This window comes from Boleophthalmus pectinirostris, unplaced genomic scaffold (genome assembly GCF_026225935.1).
Source record: "Boleophthalmus pectinirostris isolate CB_2022bp ecotype Guang Dong unplaced genomic scaffold, ASM2622593v1 HiC_scaffold_15, whole genome shotgun sequence".
Taxonomy (NCBI): Eukaryota; Metazoa; Chordata; class Actinopteri; order Gobiiformes; family Gobiidae; genus Boleophthalmus; species Boleophthalmus pectinirostris.
In genome coordinates this window covers 18,182,398-18,204,962 of record NW_026571070.1, presented here as the reverse complement: position 1 = coordinate 18,204,962, position 22,565 = coordinate 18,182,398, and the positions used below count along the sequence as shown (strand labels likewise).

The window sequence follows — 22,565 nt, the reverse complement described above, 5'->3', positions numbered from 1 at the left end:
GCACACGATTGGTAATTTTCTGTAAGGAAGGCGGAGCTTAGCGCTTCTACCAGGAAGTACGCGTTGTTTTCGTTTCACGGGCAAGGGTCTTCAGCAGGAGGCAAATGGGTGAATATCTGCTCTGTTTTGCTATATACATGTCGATATTATATTCCGGATTGTTGCTTTAGATGATTTGATAGCGTCTAGTAAGCGTAAATACACGTTAGAATAATGTAAGGTTAACGATACAGACGGCATGTTGCTCTCTCTGATTACCTTCCTGTCGAAGAATCTATGTATAATACAGTAGTTTTGTCCTTCTAATTAGCCGTAAGTTAGGATGGGAGGCTACTGCTACTGTTATTCTGTTTCTAGGGGAGAAATGCCATTTGCTCCCCAGATAAGTCCATTTCCCATAAATAATCAGCGCAAGAGATCCAAATCTTCTGCATTGAGATTCAAGGCAAAGTTGATCTTATTGATTTTCAAGAGACTACTCTTCATTTTTTCTCATCCCAATCATCACTCCTCTTATCTGTCTCGCGGTTATATCTCTCTTTTCCAGCAGCTTTGACTGAATTGCCCTCACACACGTTGCCTAACCTAATCCCTACCCTGATTATCACATAATGCTCTTGCCTTATTATCAAAATAGAGCAGATTTAGTTTTTTGTTGTTGCTGAAAATCAACCAAAATAATAGTCATAAAAAGACAAAGAGAATGTGAAAGAGGTTGTGAAAAAAGCTTGCTGATTGAATACAAAGTGTGTGATGAACAAGTATTTGGTAAAATTATAACAATTTTGTTTTGATTTCACTAATGGATAACCTAATAACCCACATCGGAGCTAACTTATAAACACCATTATATTTTGTCAGACTCAATTATGACAAATCAAAACTTAAAAGCACTTACATTTTGGATTGTCTGAAGTAAAATGAATGAATTCCTCACCATTTTTCCACACTATATAGTTGAGACATTTATCCGCATTTGCTATAGAAAATGAGTAGGGTTTAGCTTGTTTTCAGGCAACTCATACATAGTTGCTATAAGTGTTTAATAGGTATGTTCCTGCCAACAGTGGCTATATTACTATTTCAAAGTTTACAAATGATTCACTGCTACTTTTTAAACTTTCTACACAAAAGTTAAAGGTCTTTTTCATCGACTCCAGAGAAATCAACTTCAGTGCCCTTAATTTATTATGTGTTGAGCTTTCGCCTTCACATTCATTGTACTTTCTGTTCTGACCTATAAATAATTCATTACTTTTTAAGTTGTTTTTTGCCAAGCCTTGTACTTATTACTCAAACAGCCTGAGCGTACTCAACCTTCATATCACCGAAATCAATTAATTCTCTTAAATAATTTACCCTCTGTGCAAACCAGATTAAGCTGAGTACATTTTTGTATGTGGGATATCTATAACTGATGTGTGTGTTTTTGGCTCTCTGTGTTCAGGCCTTAACCACGTGGCTCAGGGAAGTGGAGGGTGATTAGAGACATACATGTATTCAACCAGAAGACCCCTCTGCGCATTTGCACGCATTCATTTTTCATGAAACATACTCATAACAATTAGTCTGGTTCCCGCCTGGGTGATCGTGGCTAGCTCTTTAATGCCCGTGGTCTGCTGTATGACATCACTCTCTTAAAGTTGGAAATCTGACATTCCCATCCGTTTTCATCGCGAGGACATTAGCAGGCCGTGGCTAATAGGCTGTTCCTGGCGAAAGGGGCAATAAAGAGGAAGTGCAGGAGTGGGGGTAAAAATTGCGAGCGGTGAGGAGAAATGGGTTTTATTCACCCGAGCTTTTACACAAATTAATTTACATGACTGAGAGAAGAAAATGTAAAGTTGCAATCCAGTGCGCTTTGCCAAACGTGGGGTCCTATTTCTCGTTACAAGCTTCATACCAGTCCAAGTGAATGTTTCTGCATTATTTCAGCCAGTGTATTATGCAAACAAGCATGGCTAAGTGCTTGGAAATGTACTAGACTAGTTTGCCAGCAGCTAACTCTTTTCATGATTTAAAAGTGCTTTGTTATGATAGCCGAGCATCTTGTCTGTTGTGACAAATGCTTAATCCAATCTGTCACTAGTGTCACCTTTGCAGTTCTCACCAGTCCTTAGTCTATAGCTCCAAACTCTCCACCCAGAGACATTGAAGCCAAGGTCAAGAATAAGAGGTAGACATCCTTTCACTTTTATCTATGGGCTATTCCCCAGGTGTGAGCCTCCAGTGTGGCGGGGCCTTGTGTTTCCCTCCTCCTATTGTGACCATTAGAGCCAAGGTCACACTAAATGGCAATAGGGGTTTGCATATGGTCCTCTCTTATTTCACATCTATCTCACCTCTACTTGTTATAAGGCATTACATGTAGTGGTGTGCATGTTTTAAATAGAAGCAACTACTGAAGGTAGGTAGCTTTACATCTTTACGTCGTCTTCATTTGACCCATCCTTCACTGGTAGGGTGGCAAGTACAAGAATATATTTGGGCCTGAATTTTTGCCCCAGAAAAAAAAAGTTATCTAGCATAGTTGTTAATTCTTCAATATATTGTTATATTTATTTTTCTTACTTTCCCAGTATCTCACAACCCTAAAATTGTATGTCCATTCATTTTTTACATTATATATTGTGTGTAACCCACATACATCTTGTAGGCCCTAAAAGTCAGATGCGCTGCGTACTATTGTTTCCCCATCTCTCCTCCTTCACACTGGTTGTGGCCCCATTGCCTTGAAGCAATCTTGTAGCTTGTTCTGCGTTAGATTGGATATTGTTGTTGTTGTCTGTATGCTATGGCAGTCAGCCTTGAGTCAGTGCGTTATCTTTGTGTGAGCAAGATGCACTGGCTGAGAGAACAAGGGGAGCGGACTCATGACCTGAATCAAATAAGAAAACCTTTTATAATATTTTCTGCAAAGTGTATGTTAAAGTGCTACATGCTTTTCTGAATGACCGCTGCGACCTGACTTCTTTTTTTTAATAATTTTTGATTGAATTTCACAAAACCTATCTGACACCGGCTTTCCAATAGAGGGCATTTTGTCACCAGTTCAGTTGGTTGGATGACCCAGAAGAGTATTATCAAGTCAATATTTCACCTTTCGTGGAGCATTGCTGTGAGGGAGAGAGAGAGGCATCAATCTTAGCCTGCCTGCCTTATTCTGTGTGCAAATGCTCCACTGTCTATTAGATCTGCCGTGTCGCTATTCTGTAAACACTGGCATTGACTGTGACTTTTGACTATTACATAAGGAACATGGATTTCCAGCTGTCCAAGGTAAAAGCGCTGTAAATTCGAATGCTTAATTTTTATAGGCAGCTTGGCATTGACTGAAGTGTCTGCTTGTTATATATTTGGCAAGTGCTGCAAGTCTGAAGGCAAGCCGTCAATAGCAATCCCGGCTATTGATACGGCAGTGGGCAGGAGATGTTACTTGGCCCCCGACTCCGACATCCCCCTGATCCCTCTACATCATAATTACATTAATATCGACACACCCTTGACAATAGTCACATTACTATTGATAGGTGGCTGTCAATACCGTGTTTCCCCAAATAAAACATATTCATTCATAACTTGTAAACTGCTCGATAAAAGGCTTTGAAAAGAATATTGGACCCAGCCGGGTTTACTCTCCTGAGGGCTGCTGCTGCTGCTGCTGCTGCTGTAGTAGTGATGGGGATTTCCACTACCTGCTGTGTGTATGTGTGTGCATGGCTCTCTACTATGCCAATGGAGTACAATAGACGGAGAGTACGACTTGTAAAAGCCATTTAATATTTGCAAATAAAATAAAATGATGTGATATTAACAAATAATTTCTATGAAGGCAGTAAACCTTTAAAAATATGCAACAACAGAACTCATTCTTAATACTTCTCATATACAAAAATACATCTTTCTCTTTTTCCTTTTGGAAGCTACGGTCTACCTCTTCAACTATGTGGAGCACGGCCATAGTGCAGTATAGTCTAGTGAGGCACGAATACTATTTAATTCTAATTTAAAAGTAATTTGCAAAGAGTGGAAAAAGGTTAAAATCAAGATGTCCTTTTCAGATCATAATCAATTACATCAATTAGCCTATTCATTGTAAGTATAAGGTAAAGCTGTAACCCTGTAACAATTGTTCTTAAGTAATTTTCTTAGGTAATTTGGGAACAACACATCCAGTTACAGAGAGTTGTAGGCCTTTTCTACTTTTTTGCCATTCAGAACTTAGAAAAACTAAAACTAAACTGCATGGAGGTAATTGATTCACTTTGACAAGAAAATAAACCAAAAGGAAGAGGAGAGACGCCGCTAGAGTAATTACTGAAATGTATGCTTTTGATTAAAACTTGATAAATAATTTAACGTCTCTGATGCAAATTCTACCTTGAATTTCATTAAGATGTTGCAAAAGTACCTGGAGAACCCTGAAGGTACACTGTTTATTTAAAGTATATTTGATTCTACCATTCAAACTACATCTTGGCTTTTTATATAATCTTCAGTGTACTTCCGTTGCAGGCGAGTTTCAATCCTAAACATTGCAGCTGCTCAATAAATTTGTCACACCTGCTTAGCGTGGCTTGCATTCACCCTTTTCATTCATTTGCTAATTCTAACTTAGTCGGACGGTGTGTCCAGGCTCTATTGAAGCATCTTGAAAACGCAGATGCCCCTGTGAACCACCATAAAGCTTTAAACCATTGCCACCGCATATTATTTCTTTCCACCTACTTGACAAAGTTGACCATCATGTGTGCTTTTTTCTGTCAAAAGTGCCATATTTACGCAGCTGAAATCTCTTTTAAAGCCTTATGACAAATCCTGTTGGGAAGGACACAAAAGCCACTGGCGGAGAAGTCCCCTCTATCACCCCAGCCCTATACCGCTCTGCTATTAGTTAGTCTTAAGCATTCGAGGGCAGATAAAACTGGAGAGTATTTCAAACTGGACGCCACAATAGCCAGCTCTAGAATAAAAAAAAGTTCCACATTTTGCAGATATTTACGGTGAAGCATGGACCCCGCCGTTAGCCTAATCCCTGGTGATGTGATTTGTACACAGGCCTATCTCCAGAGGGGACCTTTAGGCGCACCCCTCATATGTGTGTTGGCTGGTGTCTGTGTGCCTAAGACCCCCCGCTCGTCTGCATTGCACAGCTCAAAGGTTGCATTTAGGATGGGTTTTACATGTGAAAAGTGATTTCCGTTTGTGGGTATAAAGAAAAATAACCTCGCTAACAGGATGGGCTGCACCTCCAGGGCCTCATACCCGCGGTTTTAGCAGTTCGTCCCAGTGTGTACATTAGTTTGCTGTACATTGGGGGCTGTTGAAAGGGTATTTCCAAGTATTGTCCTCAGCGTTTTACATTGTTTCTGCTGGTAAATTTATAGTTCATTTTTAAACATAAGACATCCTTTGTTTTTATAGTTGAAACACTTAAGTAAACCTATTGTTGTGAAAGTCTCAATCATTAAAGGGCTCATATTAGGTTATTTTCTGATTTATGTTATAATGTTGTTTTCTCATCAAAATCCTATCCAGGGTTGTGTTTTTTATTCACACATATTTAACAATTCTGGTATTTAGGCCGAGTTCTCTCAAACAGAAAGCACTGTTCAACCTTGTAATGTCAGATGGTAATACAGGAAGTATTCCACTGTGTTTTTAAAATCCAGACACTAGAATCATTTGAATAAGTCTGGTTCTACCACTTCATGACATTAAAAGGTGGAAAAGAGCTTTTTGAGATGACAGACCAATAAACCAGGATCACCCAAACATATGAATGAAACAAAACACAAATCCAGGTATGTTTTTCATAAGGTAACAATATTCTAACATGGTTTAAAGCTCACAAGTCAATTTTACATAATATAGGATCTTTAAGTTTATAAGCACATCAGAGAATGATACGAGCATTGAGGGAGTGCCCTGGTTGAAGTCTATATGCTCTAAGGGCTTGTTTGATTTTTTTTTACACTAAAAAGACAATAATGACTACACTCTGACTGTATGTAATATAGATCCAGTACATATACCGTTGTATTTAACAATTTGTTGAATGATTTTACACTCACTATATCAATTGGCTTACACTTGCATTGAACTTTTCACCATCTCCTCATTCATCGACACGGGACTGTATAGAAACACAGCCTCACTCAAACAACAGCTCAATAAAACCATCATTTCATTACCCAAAATCTCGCATTTGCAAGAAAAACACAATGTGCATCATAAAAAACAATTTACTGTGAAACCACATGCCAAACACCCATGCAATGATGGCGTGCAGTTTTACGAGTTGTGGTTTTGAGAATGAAGATGAATTTGATTTTGATCTAGACTTTCCTCATCAACAAGAAGGCTATAAAATCTAATAAACTGACATGCGTTTGTTCTATTTTATTTTCAGGGGACGAGGAGAAAAACACAGCCTATTCCACTTCCGATGCGTTAAATCCAGTGTTGCGGATCAGCCAGCTCGACGCACTGGAGCTGGACTCTTCCCTGGAGGAGCTGATGTGGTCCCAGTTCTCCCAGTGCTTCCAGAATTTCCGACCGGGCCTCCTCACCCCCGCCGAGCCCGAGCTGAGAGCCCTCCTCCACCTGCTCTTGTGGAAGTTCACCCTCTTTCCCAACAGCGCCACAGTGGGACAATCTATTCTTAATGTGCGCTACCACAGCTCACTCTCTGCCTCTCCGCGCTACCGGCCCCTGTCCCGGAGGCAGAAGCTGGGGTTGGCCTTTCTCTCCGCAGGGCCCCGCTGGCTCCAAGAACGCTCACATAATTTGTTGGTTGCTTTAGGATTGGGTCCCGGAGGATCGCAGAGAGACGCGGTCAAAAATGGACTAAGAAACTGCTTCTCTTTCGTATCCAGTGTCATCCAGTTTGCCAGTCTTTTCAACTTTTTGGTGTTTTTGCAAAAGGGGCAGCATCCAGTCTTGGCTGAGAGGATTGTAGGGGCTAGGGCTGTCTTTTGCAAACCAAATGTTGTACGCGACATTTCCTACCAGTACATGAACCGTGAGCTGCTATGGCATGGCTTTGCAGAATTCCTCATATACTTTCTACCATTGATAAATACACACAAAATTAAATCAACAGTCTATTCTGCTATTTTTGGTAGAATGATGAATAAGGATGAAAGTACGGGCGGAGAGGTGGAGTGGAGAAAGTGTGGGTTTTGTGGAGAATGGCCCACGATGCCTCACAGTGTTGGGTGCAGGCACGTTTTCTGTTACTACTGCGTCAAAAGTCACAGCATCGCAGACGCTTCCCTCACCTGTCCCAAATGTGGAGCCGAAGCGGGGCAGCCCACACCCGTCGTCATGGAGGTGGAAGAACGGTGATGCGCACAGTGTAGGAGGCAGTTTAGACGAGGAAGCTATTTTGGAGAGATGCCTCATGCTGAATGAAAAATAACAATGCTTAACAGACACAGATATAAATTATAGTCATGGAAGGGAAATGCCTGGTATTACTTGATGTGAGTTGGCATATTTGATTTTGATTTGATTTGACTTTTTGTAATAGCTTATGAAAACAATTATGATTAATCTAGAATATTCCACAATATGGCATTCAACAAGACACTAACAGGCCAACAAGTTACAAGTCAGATATGGGTAGATTCACCTGATTTTCAAGGTATTTTTATAAGAAAAAACACCTGCAATTATATAAATGCAAAATACTGTCATTACATTTATTGCCATAGTGTGGAATTTTTTTTTTTACATATACGGGTTAGATTTTTCTATAAAGTACTTTTTTTCCTTAAAATGAAAAATGTACATTTGTAAACAAAGCACAAATGGATTATGTATATAAGAGTGTATTAGTGCCTGAGCTCATTGACCTTGTGTTTAATGTATGTGGGCATATTGACTGTCTGGCTGTATATTTGTGAGGCCGGACTTTGGACAGATGTTAGTCCAGAGCTCAATGGACACTGCGGCGGACCAGACCCTGCTCATATTTGACGAGTGAACTTGTTGATTTATGCTTCAAATTTGCTCTCTGTGTGCTTGTGTGTGTGTTTGTTGAAATGGGAATATTTGTTCTGATGAAAAATGCAGAAAGTCGACTGAATAAATAATGGGGCGGAATTTCTGATGCCTCTCATCATGACCGAATTAGCATTTGTTGTGTATTTTGTGCCTAAATTGTGTTTCAACATCATTAAAATTGATAGAGTGCTACCTCTTGGGTGTTTGTTTAGCTAAGTGCCTAGATGAGGGAAAAGTTGGTACAATCAGAGCGGCCCTCTCGTGCATAGTCTAGGCCCTGGTCGTTCTAACTCCTATTATCCGTTTTCACAGCAGCCCAACATGCTGCAGATCAAGGGCCAGCCAGGGGCGTGGATTGACTCTCACTCTCTCTCTTGACAGACAGACCCTCTCTCTCTCCCTCCCCCTGTAATAATCTCTAGGGTGCTCGCCCCTATAAGACTGTAGTAAACTGTACCAAAACCCTGGCAGCCTGCTCCTTCCTCGCAGGCGAATTACTCTCTAATCCCTGTAATGAGTCCAAAGATGCTTATTTATGCCGGAGTTAACCTCCACCAGTGAGCCCAGCCGCGGGCCAAACGCACCCCAGCTGAGTGAAGCCTTTCCCGGGCTGACACAAGACGAGCGTGGGGGGGTTGACTTCCTCCCCTCTCCCTTCTCCTTCACTCTGATCACTGGGGCTTAATTGCTGATTGCAGATCAATTGCATCTCCAGGCATGATAGAAAGCCTATTGGAGAGATGAAGAAGGCAGACACACTTATACATCGGCCCATACATAGATGAGATTATTATTTACGTCAAACAGACTGGATTAAAGTGTAAAATATCTGACCTCAGCGGGCGTAGGTATGTCCCGGAGAATATTTGGAGGATTGAACTTTAAATTATTAATGCCACTGACCAATGGGATCTTTATTTCCCCCACGCACACCTATTGAATAGATGTGCGGCGTCCTTGATGATAATGCAAGGCCGAAATTAATGAATTGCACGCATATATAGAAGTACTAGAGCTGGTACCGCGGGACTCATGGAAAGTTGGGTCAGGGTTCAAATATGCAATGATGATTGGTTTGACATTATATAAAATATAGAGAACAGTGTGAAGGGGCTCTCACATCAAGGACATTTTAATATATGCCATTCTGTAACAAAGAGCTGTAAGGAAGAAAGAATGAAGACAATGTCTGCAACTGTTTGTTATAAAGATGACTACGTGAAACTAAGGTGTTAATGTTTATTCATATGCAGTGGTGGAGTGGTGAAAGTAACCAATTTTATTACTCAAGTAAACATTTTGATACTGGAACAACAAAATAAGTAAAAGTATCACTTGAAAAAAAAATCTGCTTACGTAAAAGTACCCATGTTAAAATGTACTTCAAGAGTAAAAAGTAAAAGTAGTACATGCATTTTTTCAAGTCTTATAAAGTTTCAAATATACTGATTTTGATTTTAAAAATGTTTAACAGAAACAACTGAATCATCAGAATTTTTATAGCCTATATTTTGTTTGCTCAGAACATTTAATAAATAAATAAAATCAGCCTCAACCTTTTCAGGAGGTCTCAAACATTAATAAAAATACTTTTACTTTTCAGTCTAGTTAAAAAATGTAGTGGAGTAGAAAGTACATATTCTTGTTCTCAAATGTTGTGAAATAAAAGAAAAAAATATCCTTACTTTAAAATGTACTAAAACTTTTACTTACTACGACTAGTACTTTACTACTTGTACTTCATTACATTCCAGCACTGTCCATATGTGATGCTGCAGATATTAGGTGGACTGTGGACTGATTATATTCTTATAATTATTATTATGATTATATTATTCTAATAATACAGTGCCAGGAAACCAGCTCTCACATGCATTCTGTGGGGGACATTTTACAGTCACCAATTCTACTACAGGAAAGTGTTCTCTGTAATATTTGCAGCCTTGGTGATATGGTGATATACTTTGTGTTTGTGTTGCAGTTGTGTTAGTACTCCCTAAATTTGAAAGCCTTGTTGTTAAGGCATTAACTCATGTACCAATATTATAAAATGTTATCAAGAAAGGCAATTTCAATTATTTCATGTGAGTTCTACAAAAGTACTACCGGTAGTTGAGGGCCCATGTTTTGGTCCAACAAAAAGCCTACAACAATCACTTAACATTTAAAAGCAAACCTCAGAGAGCCCCAGTTCTGAAGTCACTTTAACTGTTTTGTTCCTGTTGTGTGTGTATGTCTATTGTGAAGTCCTTTAATAGTTATTTATCTTGATTTTGATTGCATGTTCTTATTCTCCTGCTTTTATTTGAACTGTAAGACTGTAATTTCCCCATTGTTGGGACAAATAAAGGTGTATCTCATCTTATTTAATCTTATCTTATCTTAGAGCACAAGCAAAATAATTTAAAACGAGATTCAAACCAACAGAACAAATGCGCTTAGTCTGTCTTAAAGTTGAGCTACACTGAACCCTTTTCTCAGCTCTTACCCCGGATCACTAATTGAAGCCCCAGTCTTCGGAGTAAGACCTGATAAAGCCATACGCCACACTAAAGTATATTAATTGAGATGAGCTCTTAGTTGTAAGTTTGATCTGTGCTTTGGACTTAAGCAAAGGTAGCTGCAAATGCGCTAAGCCTATCTGTCGCTGAATCTCTTCTAATTCACAGGCCTAGATGTGAGGAAGAAGAGGAGACTGAGGAAGCCCAGATCCCCAGTGGCTATGCAAAGTAATCTACACGTTCACATGCAGTCATTTAGGAGCAAATTGGCCCCGTGCCCCCTCTGACGAAGGTTTAAGAGAAAGGGAATTAGTGCGGAGAAGCCCTAACTATATCTGCTGTGATGAAGCTTTATCCGCCTGTCCCTCATCTCCATAGCTTTGATCTGGGGCGTTGATTTTCCTGATTAAATAGTTTTTAAAGTAGAAAGCTCCTCTCTAGGCCGATAATATGGGGTACTTTACTTTACCTATTGTAGACTCATTGGTTTGGGTGCATGCTTGTTCTACGGCCCTTCTGTGGTTCTCTTTAATTGGAACAGGGCCCTCGGCTGGTGGATAATAATAAGGATAGTACAATAGCTTTGATTCGTACATGTGTATTTTTATCCCTTGAAAGAATGTTATCATTTAAGCTTACGCCTGGCTTTTAGCTCTTCATTTGAAATGGCTTGAAGGACTGGGAGAGCCTAATGAAATTAAGGAGTAAAATACCTGTGTTTCTTGGCCTTGTGCTAGAGGTGGGCAGTAATATGTGATGTACTTTTGGAATTGTCCTTCTGTGAGTGGTTGGTAGGAATTATTTTCTTCTACTTCTACTTGAAAATACATTTGATGCTTAAGTAGGCTGCATCAGTGGCTATTTCAGATAAATCTCTCTATGTCTCCTATATTGAAAGTGAAAAACGCAGTGGTGGAAGAAGTACTCAATTTTGCCACTTAAGTAAAAGTACAGATAAAAGAGAAAAAAGTTACTCAAGTAAGAGCATCACTTGAATAAGATACTCAAGTAAAATATGTTATTAGGTAGTTTTTTCAGATCAAGAGTTTGTTTTCATACCTGACAGTTTTGACTGCTCACTAGTGGTCTTCCTCAGAGTGGTCACGTGATGTTACTGTGACGTGTCCAGTCAGCTGATTTACACAGGTTTTGGCACTGTCTTCCTACCGGTGGAGGCAGGATGACAGCTCCTTCTGCAGTCCGACGTCCTCAGGACAGTATCCCAGGTGTGTAAGAGTAAAAAAGCCCCCTCGTCCCCGTTTATAGTCCTGTGGGCACGTTTCCGTATTTCAGCTGGGATGGAGCAATCATCATTGGGACAGAGGAAAACAAACACCATCGCTGGATTAAGAGGCAATCGAAATAAGGAAACGTGCCCATGGGACGATAAACCGGGACGAGGGGACTTTTTTACTCTCACACCCCTGGGATACTGTCCTGAGGAAGTCGGACTGCAGAAGGCACTGTCATCCTGTCTCCACCAGTAGGAATACAGGAATACAAAACCTGTATAAATCAGCTGACCGAGCACGTCACAGCAACATCACATGACCACTCTGAGGAAGACAGATAGTGAGCAGTCGAAACTGTCAGGTATGAAAACAAATTCTTGGTCTGAAAAAAGAACTTAATAACATAAAATATCAGAAGACCAAATGAACCTCACTGGACTATTATACTCAAGTATAAGTAATAAAGTACTTGTTTAAAAATGTACTTCCAGAGTAAAAAGTACTTCACCTATTTCAAGTGTTGTTCATTAATTTATGTATAGTGATATTGGTCATTTTATCAATTTTTTATCAAATTCTTGAATTTTGTGTATTTATTTTTATTCTCTGAGAACCGAAGCTTTGACTGAACACCTTAGTCTGGATATTGCCACAAACATGGAGAAAATGACCACCCAGATCAAATAAAAAGTATTTTTTACTTTTCAATCCAGTTAAAAAAAGTTATTGGTATAATAATACAGATACTTGTTCTCAAATGTAGTGAAGTAAAAGTAAAAAGTATCCACTGTAAAAGTAAAGTACAGGCACCTAAGCATTCTGCTTAAGTACAGCACTTTACTACTTGTACTTCATTACCTTCCACCACTGGACAAATTGTATCAGTATAAACAAATTAGACAATTTGTACACTGAAAAAACGGTCCGCGAGGGGTTGCTCAAATTGCAAAAACAAATTTGACAACAGTAACATCACTTTTTTACGTTTCTCTGTCAAGCATGTTTAAATCTTACAAACATCGCTTGATTGTGGCCGATGTGAGACCTGCATGTTTTAATCAGGTTGAGGAAACATGACTTTATTATAATCTCTGGTGAGGCTCCTCCCTCTGGAATTCTCCTCCCCAAAACTTTTGGAGGGAAAATTCAAATGTAACAGGACACAGGACAGTTACAGGAGAAGAGGACACACAGTGTGAAGCAGGAGGATTATGAGAGCTGATCTGGAGGTAAGACTTTTCAAAGATTTTATTATGTGCTTCTCCGGCCTAAAATGTCGTCATTGTTAAAACATGTTTGTGTTGTTTTATTTGAAATTAGAGTTAATGTAAGGACAGCTTGAAACAAATATTTTTGACTGTCCATCTACAAGAGTGTGACACTTGTTCTAAGATTTGAATGTGTTGCTTCCAGAGTCGTCTACAAAGAGTGACGTCCAGAGCTCTGCTGGAGCTGTGGGGAAGTTCATGAATGTTATAGTTGATGTTTCAGAAAAAAGGAAGATGTTTGAGAACCAACAAAACACAGACCACAGATGAACAAAGTAAGTAAACCAACTAAAATTATTACAATTTTTTCAAAATGAACTTCCTATTGAAACAGCTGTCGTGTTTCTACAGGGTGATGTGGCATTAGGAGACTTTATACCAGATGCCCTCCCTGTTACTGTGTTTAGAGGAAGAAAAGCAGCACATGGTGAGTTTTGTTTCTGCAGATACACTTCTAATGTTCTTGTGATTCTGTTCTGGTCCATTATTGTAGTAATAAGTACTTTAAGTGTATTTAAACATGTACAACAGAGTAGATCATCAGAATGTAATCATCATGTGTTATTCTGTGTCCACAGGCAGAGACCAGAGCTTCACTGGAATAAATCTTCACATATTCAGCATGATTTGTTCAAATTTCATCAACATGAAAAAGTGATGTTCATGTTCCGAGAAAAATATGTGTAGAGGGGTTCGAAAAAAGTTTCAAAGCCTAAACATAATTTTATTGCGTGCAACCGCTGTCCATAACTTTTTTACGCAAATCCAGCAACTTTTTTTTCAGTGTAGTTACTTGAAATGACAATGACAATTTATAATGACTCAGCATTATTCATTCATGGTTCATTCTGGTTAGAGCTGTGGTCACTTTCCTTTTTGGCCTATTCCACTTATGTTTACAAGTACACATATTTCATTCTGAACCATGATCTCACCTGGGTACAGTTTTAGCTTGCCCACCTCTGTCTGTGCTCTTGTATTTACCTTCTTTTTACCAGCTCAGAAATCACATCCCACTTGTACGAGGAAGTCAGGCTCACCTCCACAAAAGCCAATGACACGATTTTGGAGCCAAGGAAAAAGAAAAAAAGATGAAACAAAAATGCAGTGTTTATTTGTTGTTTGTCTCACAGGATTTCTGACACCTGTACTTCCTTTTCTTGTGGCATGTCCGATATGTCAATAGTGGTTACAAGTATCTTTTGTATTTCATCTATTCAATAAAAGACATACCAAACGCAAAATTCCTCCAAGGTAGAGAAATCCTAGGTGCGTTGAGTTCAGGGATACAGGAATTTTTTTCGTCTTTTGGATACCAGCGGGCCCAATTATTTTACACTGCCTGTTCATGTTAACCACCTCTTCAGTCTAACAGGTCAGAGGCACAATCAATCAGAGCTAAAATAAGGGAGTCATTTCCTTGGCTTTTATCGTGCTATCGAAATTTGTCCGCTTGCATTTCAGACCTGGGGAAAGATGGAGCGGGAGAAGGAAGAGATGCGCTTTGTTAGTAAAACACAAGGTAATCTTTGGTCCATATGTGATCCATATGTTCACTTCAATATTAGCGAGACCTTTGGGATGTGCAGGTAATGGTTGTTCTATAGAATCAAATTCATGTGCAGGGCCCATCTTCCTATACATCACAAAAATATCTATGAGAGTGTAGGTGTACTGAAATTATGATCAAAATATACACCATGGAAGCTGCTTGTTGAGAAATATTTGAAAGTATTTTAAAGATGCGATGCAACTTCTCTGGTGGAGGGTCTGCAACTTGCCTGGAAATGTTCCTCAGTGTTTTTCATTTATTCAGTTACACTTTTTATGGCTAAATCCTGAGTTATTATTGTGACCGTGATTCCTCTCCACAGATCTGACATGTAACTTGACCTGTCACCTGCTTGTCTTTATGGACATATGTAAGTAGTTTCATCTCAGGCATTCTAGGCAAAATTATATCATCTCCATGGAGACAAGCAGGTGACCAACAAAAGTTACACAGTGCACCTTTCACTCTGATTAAGGATTTCTTTAAAATGTTTTGAACCTTATTTTCTTTTTTGGTATAGTCAGAGTAACCTTGCACAACAAGATGAATTCTCTCCATATTTGTAAGTTCACAAACTCACACTCGCTGGTGCGATAGGGCCCAACAGGTGGTGTGTGACCAATCACGCCCACCCCCCCTTTTGTTCATCTGTGGACAGGGGCGATGTCTGTGCTTTTCTCTCAACTGGATTTAACTAAAGTTAGATTTTTTTTTTGGCTTGTCCTCTGTTGTCGCTTTGACCAGTCTCATTCAGATAATCTTATTTTTTTCTTATTTTATGTATTTGTAAAGGGACAGCACAGATTAATGAACATTAAAAATTTAAACATGTAAAGATTATAGCCAGCGGGGTGAATTTCCATCTTCAGTTCCTCGGCATGTTGATGTAAAACCATCTACAGGACAAGGAGAAATACAGCAACAATCACACAAAAGTACATAATACCAGCACACTCACTGTACATACAACACACTGACTATACATTCAACACACTCACTATACACACAGTTCATTTCAAACAGTTCATTTGAAGTTCAAAGTCAAGAGTTTAAGATATAAGATCAATATAAAAGAAAATGTAATTTGGTTAAACATGGTGATATATTTGACCATTGAACAACCACTGTTTTAAGGCTTTAGAAAATGCTGCCTGTGTTGAAAGTTCTCGATAAGCAAAAGAGAGCTGTCCAAAAGCACTTTTCCAAAACGGCACAAAGCAGTTGCCTCTAGAGCCTGCTCTTGTTGTGTGATTTGAATTTCTTTTCACAAAATCATCATGATTAATGCACATGTAAGTCTGAGCAGCAACAATGGACCTCCTGATCAGTGTATACCTGCATCTTGACCATGTAGTTGCATTGTCAACTTTCTTTCCAAGCATAAAAACACATACATTTTCAATCATTTTAAAACATATATTGAAATGCCTGACATCATAATTTTCTTTCAAAAGTATAGTTTCTAAATGCATGTTTTGTTACTTTAACTGTGGCATTTCTGTTAGAGATTGACTCATTCATCTTTAACAAATGTGTGTTTCAAGGTTTCTAAGTTTTACCTCCACGCAAGTACAAGAAATAATACTTAAAACTTTTTTTAATTTTTTTTTTATTTCAGTTTCTTGAAAAATGTTTCTGTCTAACCTATTAATACACATTTTTTCTTTTATTACAGCTGCATATTAAGTAAAGAATCTGGCTCCTCTTTCATCCTAAACACTTGCACTCTTCATTCCTGCATTACTTTTAGGCAGACACACTCAAACTTTTCCTGACCTGTCGTCTGATTGGCCAAGACCGAATCCGGACAGAACCCCAAACCACCACAAGGCATCATGGGAGATTATACCCAGGTGTGCTGCTGTGCTCCTGTTGCGAAATCTCCCAAATCCGTGGTGTTTTTATGAGTCGGCGTGCACAATAGTCAGCTCTTCCTGCATAGATGCACGCCTGTGATGTTTGGGACAGTCTAAATGAGCAGTAATCTGGCGCGGCCCTCCTCGTGTCCTGCTGAATTTCCTGTGGCTTAGGCCCAGCTGAGCTCCTCTGGGCCTCTATGGGATTGAACCAGGTCTGTTCAGGAATCTGTGCTGATTTAACCCAAAGAAATGAAAAAGGGAGGAATAACATGGCTGCCGTTTGAAGGAGAAGTAAACCTCAAAACTGTGGAATATTTGAGATTTTGTGTGTATAGATTTTATTTTGTTTCATTACTGCATTTTCTGATCTATGTTATAATATCGTGTTCTCATCAAAAACATACCTGGAGTTGTGTTTTGTTTCATTCACACATGTTTAACACACAAAACCTACATATTTATGTTCTGTTCTTCTTAAAGAGAAAACACTCTATTCCACCTTGTGATGTCATGTGATAATACAGGAAGTGCTCCACTGTGCTTTTAAACTCCGCACACCTTTACTTGAATCATTTGGATAATTTTAGTCCTGGAATTGCAAACTCTACTGAACAAAAGTTAAAAGGTAGCTGTTAATTTGAAAACTATCACTTCATGACATCACAAGTTGGAACAGAGGATTTGGGGCATGTAGATAGACTAATAATAAAGAATTACTCAAACATGTGTGAATGAAACAAAGCACATCTCCAGGTATGTTTTGGAGGAAGAAATAACATTCTAACACAACTTAAAGCTTACAAGAGTACATTTTTTATGTTATAGATCCTTTAAAATACTTGTAAAACACTTAGTTATGTGCAGCTTTGTATGTGATCAAACAAATAATATAAAAAGACCCACTGAGGTTATACTATATATCAACTACACCTTAATTAGCCTTAATAAAGTATGATGTAATGTACTTATTTAACAGGACTAGAATGTTTAATGGGATTTAGTAGCTTAGCACTGTGTAACTTTTCTGGTGGGGGGTCTGCCATTGGCTGGTCTCCATGGAGATGTTATTGCTTTGCCTTGAATGTTCCACAGTACGGTTAGTACTTGGATTGGAGACCACTGAGAATTCCAGGTGCCACAGTGGAGTGCAAGTCCCAAAAAAACTGTTGTTGTGTCCTTAGGCATGGCACTTCACCCACATTGCCTAGTATGAAAGTGGTGTGTATGTGAGTGATGGGGGTGGTTGGAGGGGCCGATGGCATAGATTGGCAGCCTCTCTTCAGTCAGTCTGCCCCAGGTCAGTTGTGGCAACAATAGTACATTACCAGCACCGTGTGGAATGAATGAATAATGAATAATGAATAAAGCGCCTTTGAGTGTCCAGAAAAGAGCTATTATTATTATTATGGCATTAAATAAATATATCTGTATTTACTTAATTACAGATGTTTTTATTTCTCAAAACTACCACAAAAGCAAACATTATTGCAATGAGCTGGCCCACTTCTCCACAGATCTGACCTGTAACTTGATGTGGTGAAGTAGCCTGCTTGTCTCCATCAAGATAGTTAAATTAAATGCCGTACTATGGAACTTTCCAAATAAATTCATAAAACATAATATCACAAATGGCTATTTTGGACTTATATGACACCTGTAAAACTTCACCATTTTAATTCAAATATTCCTGATGACTGTGTAAAGTGTGGCAGGGAAAAGGGGAGCCTTATTCATTTATGTGGCAGTGTGAAAAACTCCAACTGTTTTGGAAAGAGGTCACTACTACAATTTCAGATTTAATTGAATGTGAGATGCCATTGGATGGTAAACTCTGCATACTACACGTCTTCCCCAACAGCTTGAGTGTTAATCTAAATAAAAAGAATCTTGTTATTTTTTGTTTATTGCAGGCCAAACATGTAATTGCTCTCAAATGGAAGGAAATGGAGGGGCCCAAAGTAAACCAGTGGATTAAATTAAGGTCCAGCAATTTGGCTCTGGAGAAGCTGAGCAACACATCTAAAAGAAAACTTGAGGAGTTAGTTAGTTATTTGGTTGCCATTTTTGCTCATTGTTAAGAATTTTGACATGTAGAAATCATAATTGAGTGACTTGTGTTTTTAGGGTGGGGGGAGGATCTTAACCCTCTCAGGCTCAAATTAATTTTTAGTATCAGGAAAAATCTGATATTTGGGGAAAATTATAATATGGGGTAGTAATATACAATTCTGACGTTTTTATCCTTTGTAAACAAAAAAAGTATTTTGCACTTCTGGCAGGCCGTTTGCGTGTAACCATTCTTGCACAGTCTGCATCGCCCACGTTTATCAGCATGGATGGGAGAAAAGGCTCCTGAGTAAAAAAAAGCTCATATAATATGGATGTGGAGTAAGTAGGTACTTGGAATTTAGCTGTTGCAAATCTGCAACGCCTGCCTGGAGAGGGTTAATGTATGTGTTTTTATTTTCTTTTTGTATAATGTTTTTTATGTTTTGTATATTTTAATATGTAAAATCATAATATATGGAGTCAAGCAGGTGGGGACCCTCTACTAGAAAGTTCTGTGACACAATTGATTATTATAATTTTGCGGCATAATGGTCACATTTTTTTATAGCTTTTCCACCTTCAAGGCACTCAAAGCACTTTACAACAAGGAACCACTCACCCATTCAGACACACATTCATATACCAGTGTACGCAGACACTGTGGGCAAGGTGGGTTAAGTGTCTTGCCCAAGGACACAACGACAGCATTCATCTGTGGGAGCTGGAATCACACCAGCCAACCTGCGGGTCAGTGGATCTGACCGGTCATGTTGAGAGCTGGATTTGAACCTCCAACCTTCAGATCAGTGGGCGAATGCTCTACCAACTGAGCTACTGCCGCCCCAGCATAATGAATACAGCACCATACAACTTGTTCATGTGGGCATTTGTACATATTGGCTTACATACAGTATATTATAATGATTAAAATTCAGTTACACTTCAATCACTTGCAAGAACCCTATAGCATATTTCCATCATCTGTGAATACAATAGCTTCTTGATACAAGCAGATTTTTAAATTCATAAAAGGTAAAAGTATCTCGCTGTAAATATAATGACAATATTTGTGCATTGAGCATGTAGAAATGTGGGTTTTAGAAGAAAGAAAAGAGAAAATGTGTTTCGGTTTCCATGGTTACTTGTGTTCAGGTTTGTCTTGGAGGAGATCAGTGAGGTGCATGTGTCAGCGTGCATTAACCTGCTCAGGCCGGCACATGTACAGAGACACGGGACGCCATGAATAATACACACACAAGAAATCGCACATTAACCTCCTCATCTCACATCCAAGTAGTCGCAAAATACACACAGAATACACGAAAGTACACAAAATACGCAGGTGTGAGTGGAAAAACTGCAGTAGTCCCAAATGCAGGTGGAAAACATCTGTATTTGTTCGGCTGTAGCACACCAGGACTAAACAGTGAGATGTTCCGCCCAATCCGTTGTCTTCACTGAGGCATTTGGGATTTCAGACGATGTGGAAGATACAAAATCATGGGGTTAAATCTGGTTTGTTCTTCTAACAGTGGCTGAATCACCAACATCTGTGGATTACTCATACACTACTAAACATGCAACTGAGAGTCTGTTCACACTTTCTCATTTGGTCCTGGTTTGAACCCAGTTTAGTCTTGATGTAGACTGGGTTTTGTTTTGATCTAGTCCTGGTTTAGTTCTGGTTTGTTCCTGTTTTAGTCCTGGTTTAGTCCTAGTTTATTCTTGGTTTAGTCCTGATATAGTCCCGGTTTAGTCCTGGTTTATTCTTGGTTTAGTCCTGATTTAGTCCTGGTTTAGTCCTAGTTTAGTTTTAATTTAGTCCTGGTTTAGTCCTGATCTAGTCTTGGTTTAGTTCTGGTTTATTCTTGGTTTAATCCTGGTTTAGTCCTGGTTTAGTTCTGGTTTAGTCCTGGTTGAGTCCTGGTTTAGTCCTGGTTTATTCTTGGTTTAGTCCTGGTCTAGTCCTGGTTTAGTCCTGGTTTATTCGTGGTTTAGTCCTGGTTTAGTCCTGGTTTAGTCCTGGTTTAGTTCTGGTTTATTCTTGGTTTAATCCTGGTTTAGTCCTGGTTATTCTTGGTTTAGTCCTGGTTTAGGTCTGGTTTAGTCCTGGTTGAGTCCTGGTTTAGTCCTGATTTATTCTTGGTTTAGTCCTGATCCTAGTTTAGTCCTGGTTTGATCCAGATCCAGTTCTCGATGTCACAGTTTATTATTACTTTTTGTGTGTATGTGCAAAAATAAACACACCCTCAAAATAATTTCCCTTTTACGAAAAAATTTGAATATTTATTTTTCTTACTTTAACTAATTCATGATGTTAATATAACCACTTTGACACCAAGGTATTTACTTTTTTTTTTTTTACACAAGTTCTTCTCTCTAACAGACAAACAGAAAACATGTTGTTCCACCTCATGATGTCAGAAAGTGCTCCACTGTGTTTTTAAACTCCATACACCGTCACTGGAATCATTTGGATAATTTCGTCCCCGGAATTGCCAATCTCTACTGAAATAAATTAAAATGTAGCTGTTACTTTAAAACTTACTCTTACTTTAAAAATTGAAATCACATTACCTTTGTTTGACCATGTTTTTTTGTTTGTGGATTTGCTAAAAAATATACAACATATTTATATTTTACTGACAAATTAATGACCACAGTAGTCCCAAATTCATTCATGTTAGCGTTTTCACCCACTGTCTTTGAACACACCAGCTCCATGTGCGACTTCAGGCCTGTTGTCAAAGCCGTATTTCACATTTGGAGTGAGACTTGTGCCAAGCTTCAGGAGTCCTCTGCCCCTCGCCACTCTGCGCTCTGCCTCACCAGGGCCCACTATATTCCCCTCACAGTCAAATTAAAAGGCTATGCCAGAAAAGCAAGCATATCTGCAATTCAGAACACATTTTTCTATCGGACAGGAGATATATTGCCGACTAAGTATTGTCAGATGTTGGCAAATTCCACAGATTTTTCATATCCGGAGCCTGAAACTTGGCCTGAGACTGGGAACACATTATAGACAAAAGCAGAAATGAAGCAAATATCCCCTCCATTCTGAACAAAATAGTTTCTCTAATATGAAATGCCATAGCAGGGACCATAAATCATTTAGGAATCTGTTTGGAAAGTTCTCACTAAATATGCATTTATTTGGTGCTGTCTGTTGTATAAATACTATAATTTCACTTATGTCTGTGGAAGAAAATAACCACTACTACAAATGTGTACTAAAGTAAATGTTACATGGCTAATCAAGTATTGCTGCCAAAGTTGTATTTGATTTAAAGTACAAGGTTTGCATGAAAAATACTTCTTAAAGTTAATTCGTTTTTAATGCAATTTTAGTAATATTGTAGATTAATCTTTTAGGTAAATGTTGATTAATTAAACTGTTTTCTGATTGTTTTTATTCTCTAAGTTTTGGCCTATATCAGATTATAAAGAATTATATTTACATGATTTCAAGTACACTCAAGTACACAGTATATCTACACTCAAAAAAGTAGGATTACTCAAAGAATCTAATAAATTAGTTGCACTAACACATAACTTTTGTTTAATTTAGCCAAATTTGTGTTGGTGTCGGTGGTCGGGGGAAATGGGGGCTTATTTTTGTTGTTTTGTATTTATTGTGGGTGTTGTGAATATTGCTTTATGTTTTTGTGTTTTGTTTTATGTTGATTATTGTAATTTGTTAAATGTTGATTGTTGTATTTTTTAGTGAATAATAATGTAATAAATTATAACACAAATATTTGTACTTTTTTTCCTCACCAGATAAATTTATATTATTGAAGCTATCAATATTAGTGGTCTTTGTTAATTAATAGTAGTGGTCTTTGTTAATTAATAGTAGTGGTCTTTGTTAATTAATAGTAGTGGTCTTTGTTAATTAATAGTAGTGGTCTTTGTTAATTAATAGTAGTGGTCTTTGTTAATTAATAGTAGCCGCCTTAGCTAATTAATATAAACATAGATAACATGTATTAAATAGGCTAAATCTTACTATTTCATAATAATTTTCTGTGCAGTAATTGTAACCATGATGACTTTGGCTCGCATGTGTAGTACACAACAAAACAAAATAA

At 38.4% G+C, this 22,565-nt stretch overlaps 1 protein-coding gene and 1 long non-coding RNA gene across 2 annotated transcripts; both read left to right on the top strand.

Moving 5' to 3' along the window:
- Window positions 1–21: 21 nt before the first annotated feature.
- On the top strand, window positions 22–8,136 carry pex2 (peroxisomal biogenesis factor 2). Its single transcript, XM_055150943.1, has 2 exons — window positions 22–108; window positions 6,413–8,136. Exons 1-2 carry the CDS (start codon window positions 105–107, stop codon window positions 7,348–7,350), a joined length of 942 nt encoding a protein of 313 aa, XP_055006918.1. The 5' UTR covers window positions 22–104; the 3' UTR covers window positions 7,351–8,136.
- Window positions 8,137–12,942: 4,806 nt separating this feature from the next.
- On the top strand, window positions 12,943–13,439 carry LOC129408055 (uncharacterized). The gene is made up of 3 exons (XR_008631802.1): window positions 12,943–12,972; window positions 13,157–13,286; window positions 13,363–13,439. It is a non-coding gene; the product is annotated as an uncharacterized LOC129408055 (long non-coding RNA).
- Window positions 13,440–22,565: the final 9,126 nt, after the last annotated feature.